Source organism: Hibiscus syriacus, unplaced genomic scaffold, assembly GCF_006381635.1.
Source record: "Hibiscus syriacus cultivar Baekdansim isolate YM2019G1 unplaced genomic scaffold, ASM638163v2 tig00014444_pilon, whole genome shotgun sequence".
In the NCBI taxonomy this organism is placed as follows: domain Eukaryota; kingdom Viridiplantae; phylum Streptophyta; class Magnoliopsida; order Malvales; family Malvaceae; genus Hibiscus; species Hibiscus syriacus.
The window spans coordinates 870,517-878,773 of NW_024062326.1; the positions used below are offsets into that span (position 1 = coordinate 870,517).

The 8,257-nt window shown below is 35.5% G+C and overlaps 1 protein-coding gene across 1 annotated transcript; it reads right to left on the minus strand.

Annotated features, from left to right (window-relative positions):
* Positions 1–3,938: 3,938 nt before the first annotated feature.
* LOC120207271 lies at positions 3,939–4,784 on the minus strand. Its single transcript, XM_039206777.1, has 3 exons — positions 4,775–4,784; positions 4,643–4,713; positions 3,939–4,565 (listed from the first exon to the last, which is right to left on the minus strand). The coding sequence occupies exons 1-3, from the start codon at positions 4,782–4,784 to the stop codon at positions 3,939–3,941; spliced, it is 708 nt and encodes a 235-aa protein (XP_039062708.1).
* Positions 4,785–8,257: the final 3,473 nt, after the last annotated feature.

Below are 8,257 nucleotides of genomic sequence, written 5' to 3' on the forward strand. Positions count from 1 at the left end.
CGCAGGTAGTTGGTCCTTGCACCCTAGTTAGTAGTGCCTTGTACACTGACTGATACATGTCAAGACATTCTAACAAGCAAGAGGATCCTTGCACCCTAGTTAGCAGTGCCTTGCACCCTACTTACAATTGATATCTTTTTCATTAAATATTTTATTAATGGGGAGTTTTGCCATAAATTGTTTTTCAAATGTTTTATTATATCAAAAAGGGGAGATTATTGAACTAAGTTTTGATATAACAATTATGGCAAAATGTTTTTGGACTTTAATTGAATTCATTCAAGCTAGTGACATGTGAGCATAGAAAATCCTTGGTGAGGAGATAAGGTAGTGCATGTAGACTTGGTTGAGAAGTCGAACCACTATAAATCTTTGTGCAAATTTTCTATCTTTCAATCTCCTTACTCCCTAAACACAAGAACCATTAACTTATATAATAATTATATAATAAGGTAATCTGTCAAGTTTTTTATGGTATTGATTTTTATGATTAGAGTATTAGTTGACTTAACTGGATATTAATTGGTACAATTAATCTTTTGATATTTATTATTATGGTCTTAGTTTTTATAATTGGTTAATAATTTATTAATTGATTAATTTGATTTCAAATTAAATAATTAGTGTTATAAAATTCACATTTAATTATGTTATTAATCAATTTGATTAGGTTAATTGGCTTAATTGGATTATTAATTGACATGATTAGAATTTTTTATGGCATTAATTTTGTTTAATTGTAGTCTTATTTTTTTATAAATAAATTTTTAATAACATGTTAACTGGTTAATTTATTTTTTGGTTAAATAATTAGTGTCATAATTGGTTTTAATTCACTTTAATTTTGACACTTAGACACTCTCTTTAGTTATTCTTATTTATGATTGGACTTTAGGGAAATAATTTGGTAATTTTATAATTATATCACATTAGGTCTTAATTAAAGATTTGAATAACAAATTTGATGCATCCGGTTAAAATTAGGTATATTTGAAAAATATTGATTAATGATGAGTTCAATTCGCTTAATTTTTTTGGTTGTAAAGGGAGCTATTAAGCTAAGGTACTATAAACTACTCTACTAAACTAAGGCACTATGAACTACTCTATCTGCTTCTATTTTGACTCGTACTGCTTCTAGGGCATGAGTGATTTTGTGGAACCCATCTTGAAGAGTCCATGCATGATTTGTCATGGCGTCAGATGCTCCATTAGCTTCTCAGGGGACATGGTTCAGCGTAGTTCTCCAATCCTTAGCATGTAATTCATCTATATGCTGAAGTAGGGTGCGAGGTCTTCCTTCGCTTGAGTTATCCTGAACTAAACGCACAGCTTCACTACTGTCCACTTCTATAATTACTAGTTTCTCTCCAGCTTCCCAGGCGGGTCGGAGGCCTTCGAGTATTCCCCATTGTTCCGCTTCCAGAATCAAGCAGACTCCTAATTTAGTGAATCCCCATAACCATAATCCTTCGTGGTTTCGAGCTATTCCCCCACATGCGGAATCTCCTGTGCCAGTTTTCTTTGAGCCATCAGTATTAATCTTGCACCATGGAGGTTCAGGTGGTATCCAGGTGGTGGGAGTTATCTGATGTCTTGATCTTTGGTTTGGATGAGAACTATTCGAAATGGAGATTTCATGTACTAGTCTTCTAACTCTTTCTAAGACAGCGCGTCTTTCAATCATGTCGGGATAAAAATGGATATATTCCTTCTCTCCCATAAAGTCCATAGCATAGCGCTAAAATAAATGCTCCACTCATCAATTCCCGGCGAGGGAGATTCTTTGCAGGTAAGGTTTTTGGTTAACCAAGAATACATATTCCCTTGCAAAAATTCATTTAACTTACCTGGAGATATTAATTTCACCCATATTGTGTAAGCTGTTGGGCAGTATCTCATTATGTGGTCAATGTCTTCATATGCAGATCCACAGATTCCACAGTTCGACTCCGTAGCCATGTGCCTCCGTAGTGTACGGGGAGTTTGTTCTTTTATCTTGTATTTGCTTCGCAAAACCTAGACTCAAAGTAGATCTGGTCGGGTGATGAATTTGTACGCTAATTTCATTATGAATGCCTTATTTTTCGTTCCTAGGTGTTTTAAACCTTGACCACCATTTTTGATAGGCAAGCATAATGAATCCTAGTTGACCAGGTTCACGCCCCCTTCTCCTGAGAATTTCCCCAAATGAATCCTCGGATTAATCTCTCAATTTCATCGCATACACCTTTTTGGAAGTATTGTTGTTTGCACGGCATAGAATGGTATAGCCGTAAGAACTGATTTAGCTAAAACTATTCGTCCAGCCAAGGAGAGGCATGCTTGTTTCCATCCCGATAATCTATCACGAACTCGTTGGACAATAAGTCGACAAGTATCACTTGTAACCCGTTTATGAATGAGGGGTACACATAAATATCTTCCGAGGTTATTAACTTCTTTATATCTGAAACCTCCACTAAAAAGATTCTTGGTTTGGGGAGAGACATTCTTGGAGAAAAATATGTTGGTTTTAAGGATGCTAACTTTTTGGCCAGAGCTCAGGCAGAACTTATGGAGGACCTCTTTAATCACCTCGAGTTGATTGTTATCCGCTTCTACAAATAGTATCAAGTCATCAGCAAAGAATAGGTGGGACAAGGTCGGACCTGTAGTGGCTAATTTGATTGGTTTCCAATCCCCTTGTTCGACTTCTTTAAGAATCGCTTGAGCCAATCTTTCCATACAAAGAACGAATAGGTATGGTGACAAATGATTGCCTTGCCGAATTGCTCTTGAAAGTTTGAACATTTATGATAACTCTCTATTCCAGACTACCTGCATAGTGGATGAGCTTACACATTGCATGATGACTCGCCTTAGCATGTTCGGACATCTAACGTCAACGAGAGTGTCGTCGATGGAGGACCATTCAAGTCGGTCGTATGCTTTTTCCAAATCAATTTTAATTGCCATCCACCCTTTTCTTCCTTTCTTCCGGTTCATTGAGTTAGTCGTCTCATGTGCTAATATGATGTCAATAATTGTTCGTTCTGGGATAAAGCTTGTTTGATTGTTTGTTATCAAACTGGACAATAGAGGTTTTATCCGGATCACAATAACCTTGGTGACGATTTTGTATATTACTGAGCATAGACTATTTGGTCTGAACTGTGTGATTGACTCAGGCTTCTCAACTTTAGAAAGAAGTACTACCAATGTTCTATTTATCGCTTCTGGAGTTGGTTCCCCGGTAAAGATTCTTTTAACAAACTGGCGTACGCTTTCACAAACTATATTCCAATTTTGTTGATAAAATATTGCGTGGATACCATCCGCTCCTGGAGCTTTTAATGAACCCATACTGAAAATTGCTTCATTAATTTCTGAGTCTTCAACATGTTTACTTAAAACGTTTAACTTATCCTCATCTATTCTGGGGAATAGGTTCCATTAAGTGTAGGGTGTTGTTGCGGGTTGTGAACACATGAACAGCTCCTTAAAAAATCTTGTGATGTACGATTTTAATTGTTCTTGGTTCTTGGTCTATTCTCCAGATGAGAACTTTAGAGCGGTGTTTTTTTTTATTTCGAGATGGCCTTCGTATGAAAATATCTCGTATTTTTGTCTCCATGATTGATCCAGTTAGAACGGGCCCTTTGTGCCCATAGAAACTCCTCTTCGTGTACTATAGAATTCAACTCCACTTTTAGCTCTTTTTCGAGGTTTACAAGATTTTCCGAGTAGTGATTTTGAGGGGCTTTATCAATACCTCTCAGTCGGGCTGGGATTTTCTTCTTTTTTTGTCCTATGGTCCCAAACGAATTGCGATTCCAATCCGTTACTCTATGGGAGAATTGTTTAATATTGGCCAAGACTTCTCCATTTGGAATCCAGACTGATTCCAGAAAATGTTTGAACTTTGGATGGTCTAGCCAAGCTGCTAAGAAGCGGAATTACTTGTTCTTTTTCGTCGTCGGTTGCGCAAGTGTCCGTAAGAGTAGGGGACTGTGGTCAGATCCGATATGCTCTAAGTTAATTACTTCAGAGTTCGGATGTAAGTTTTCCAATCTTAAATTCATCAAGCAACGATCCAATCGTTGCCAAAGATTTCCACGACGCCATGTGAACTGTTGACCTTGATAATCAACTTCCTTCAAAGCGTTTTTGAAAACAATGTCGTTAAAGACTTTACTGCATCCCTTATTGTTTAGGTTTCCCCCGAGTCTATCTTCGTTTCTTAGGATGCAATTGAAGTCTCCTCCGAGTATCCATGGTTCGTAGTTTGATGGTTTAAGGTTGGAAAGCATATCCCATAGATGTTTCCTGATAGCTATGTGAAGAAAGCTGAACAAAGGTGCCACCTTTGTAATCTTGACTTCAACAGATGTGTTCCAAAGAATCCAGATACCTCTGCTGAAGCCTTGCGCTTCTACTCTGAAGGAGTTGTCGAACCCGAATGATTTGATAATCTTGTCTGAATTAGCTCCACTTGTATGAGTTTCGAAGAGCGCTATGATACTGGGGTTATGTTCTTTAATTAGTTTCCTAAACTGTCTTCGGAAAGTTGGGTGTGCCACTCCCTGTGTATTCCAAAATAATAGTGTAGATGCTCGTTTTGTCCGGGCTTATAGAAAATTACTTGTGACCCAACTCGTACCCAAGACAGCTGGAGGCCCAATTCAAATCCAAGGATCCAGCTGAGCAACCTCCATTCCAAGTGAGAACTCCCTGAAAAATAAAGACGTTTATGGGGGGAGTTAACAAGGATGACAGAGAAGTTAGTGAATACCGGGGTCCATGATCAAGGGAAAAACGGTAAATGGGAGTTCTGAATGGAATTAACCACTAAAGAACATAGAGAGGGGTATTGAGGAAAAGAAAAGAAAAAGAATACAGAGAAAAAAAACCCATAGAAGAATTAACCGAGAGAATGGGGAGAGACGGAGAATACATAGCCAAAAAAAAGGGAACCAGCCAAGAGAGACCATTACGAGAAGAGGAGAGACCTTTTTATTTGTTTTTTACACAATAAACAGTATGTAAAAAGGGGCTTTCCCCATTTTCTTCGAAATGAATAGAAGTTTTTTTAGAAGAGATATCAAAAATCATCAGCAATTATTCGAGTAAAATAACCAAATATCAGCAGAACAACCGTATCATCCTTCATCAACACCCATTCAAAAAAATTGAAAACTATCATCCAATAAAATCATCAACGAAAAACCAGAAAATCTCATACAACAACAATAAGGTTTCGAACGGAAAATTCGAAAGAAATCCGAACAGAAAAAATGAGAGAGCAAAGAATCTACCATTCCCTTTGTGGAGCGCTTCCTTCGCACATCGGGGCTGAGAAGCTTTCGAATCAAAGGAGTGAGCAGGCTCGGGGTAAGAAACAGAAGAGTTGAGGTTAGTAATTTTTTTTTAAAATCAAAACAGTAAAATAAAATAGAAAAAACAGGGAGTGATTGTTTACCTTCGAAAGAGTAGTTCTCGCCGTTGGGAATGGTTCACCGGAGCTTTAGGTCGTGCATGTCGGGGTTGGGTTTCTTTCCAATTCGTTTGAGAGAGTCGCGTTGAACGTGGGTGAGGGAAAGTGAAGAGTAAAGCGTGAGGTAGGGAAAGTGGATAGAAAAGTGAGGCAGGGGTACACTACTACACTTTAATTGGTTTAGTTATTAGGTTAGATTTTAATTTAATATTCATGTTTTTTATCTTTTTGATGAAATGGTGTAGTTTAGTTGTGTGCATGAGTTTAGTTTAAGTTTTGTTAAATTTATGTTTCATATTAAATATTTTGGGTAAATTACGTTATAGTCCGTAAACTTGAACACCCTTTTTGTAAATTAGGCACTTTTAGGATTGCTTTTTAATTTTGTCTTATGTACTTGTTTTGATTCCGTTATTTTCCCAGTTTTATATTATAATGTTTTGGGTTATAGGTCATCTTATTTTCATTATAATTCATTTTAGTCCCTAATTGTTAGTTTGTGTGTTTACAATTTTGTCTTTTTATTTTTATGTGAGTATTTCATTTTAGTCCCTAATTGTTAGTTTGTATATTTATGGCAGTTGATTTAAAGTTTTGATTTTTTTTTTGGGTAGTAGGTTTAGTTTTGTTTTTAAGTGATGAATTTCATATTATTTTAATGTGTGGTATGCATTTTTTATAACATGTACATATTATATTATTAAATGTTATTTTTAACTTTAAGTAAATAATATTAATAATATATTTATGGTTGTTAATTGATTTAGCATGTATTGGTTGCATGTTTTTATTATTATAATAGGCTTATCTATTTTTTTAAAATGTAATTATATGTGCATTTTTAGACTTAAATGTTTATTCAAATGGATGACATTTTTAATTAATTTTCGTATGGTAACCTCATTTGCATAACTCGACATATTACATAAAATTGGATTAAGGGTAATAAACTTTTAATTTAAAATTGTTTTAAGTGGGTTGTCATAACGTATTTGAGGTCCGTTTTTAATGATTTTAAAATAAAAGTGTATCCTATAAGTGACACCTAAGAAATTGATTATCACTTTAAAATGTGGGAATGGAAGAAAAAGAAATATTCGACTATTTAAATTTATCGAGAAAAGGTTGATATAACTATTTAAGATCTAGTCTCGATATTTGTAAATAATCGAATATTCTTTATCTTTCTAAAGGTTGGGTAATTTTAATTTAATCTATTTTGGTGCTTTTGAATAATTAATGTGTTGTTGTTTTGTCGGTGATCATAAACCAAATTAAACTCGAATTTGTAAATTTAATTGCAAAGACATTAATTAATCAACTAGGTATCGATTTAGGGCACTGTGGGGGTGCTAATCCTTCCCCACGCGTAATCGACTCCCGAACTCATTTTTTGGTAACGCATATCACAATCTGTTGTTTTAATTAAAATTAATTTTTATTTAAAATGACAAAACATTTGTGGGTGCCCAATCACACCCTAATCAAGGATTGGTGACGACTCTTAGAATCGTATTTTTTTCTATCGTAAAGGAAATCCAAAATTTTAGAAACGAGAGGTTTTCTAAAATCGCATTTGTTTTTAAATTAAAAATCAATTGAAAGAGGATAATTAAGAATTAATGTGGTTTTAAAATCTCACTTTAAAGAAAAAAATTGTTTCGACAGCTTGGCGACTCTGTTGGGGACCTGTTTTTAGAGAGTCAAGCCGATAGTCGATTAGTTAATTGTCTTTACAATTGAAGGTTATAAATTCGTTTAAATTTGGTTTTTGATCCCTTGTTTGGTTTTAATATTTTTTGTTTATAATTTTATTAACCATTAAATAGTTGTACTAATTTGTTTGTTAATGGTTTCAGATTAATTGTGTGTCTTGGGAATTGATTTTGAGTACTTTTATTATGTGTTTTTTCGCTTTTCCTCACACACTGCACAGTTGCATTATCATGACATGAGCTAAAACCTTGCTCTGTCCAAATTAAGTAGGAGTGAGAGACTATGCCCTCGTGTGGTTTTCACCTCCGCATGGGATAGTGGATCGCTCCTGGAGCTCACGCCTTATGGTCCTCGTGATGGTATTCACCTCCGCATGGACATAAGGAGGTGTGTTCCCTCGAAATTGAACTCGATCCCCTAATGCCTGTGATGGGCCATGATTGAGAGTTCGGCAGCCTAAGGGGACACCAACAAGGACAATTCGAGAACCTATTACTTTAGAACTGAACCCAACATATAGTGAACATAGAGCCCGAACTTAGGTTGAGCAAACCTTAAGAGTCCTGTGAGGAGGGTACACAAGGAAAAGCTTTTTGAGTCATTTAATTTCGCTTTTCGAATAAATGCATGCGAACTAGAAATCATGCGATTAGGTTTATTTTTCTCGAACAAGCATGCGAATTAGATATCATGCGGTTAGGATTTTTTTGAATAACAAGGCATGGGGTAGATATCATGTTGGGTAGGATCTACTAAAACATGATTGGGTAGCCAGCATGTAAGGGTAGGTTTTATTTAATGATTATGATATTTATTATTTTGTTGTTGATATTATGTGTACTAACCCATTTTGTTGTATGTCTATTTTATTTTGATTTTATTGCATTCGCATCTTCATGTCATCACAAGGTGTTAATTCGCAAGTGATTGACTAATAAGAAGGCTGGACATAATGAGACAAGAAATTCTTAACCATGTAGTCAAAATCAAGAGATTCAAAGATGTTCAAATGACCCATGAAGAAGGACATCCGATGAATGAAGAAATCTGAAGTTGATTGAAGGC

Excerpts from the sequence above, each read along its gene's own strand:
- LOC120207271 (XM_039206777.1), bottom strand. Across the intron at positions 4,566-4,642 it reads TGGGCCTCCAGCTGTCTTGG|GGAGTGGCACACCCAACTTT; the intron begins GTACGAGTTGGG and ends TGGAATACACAG.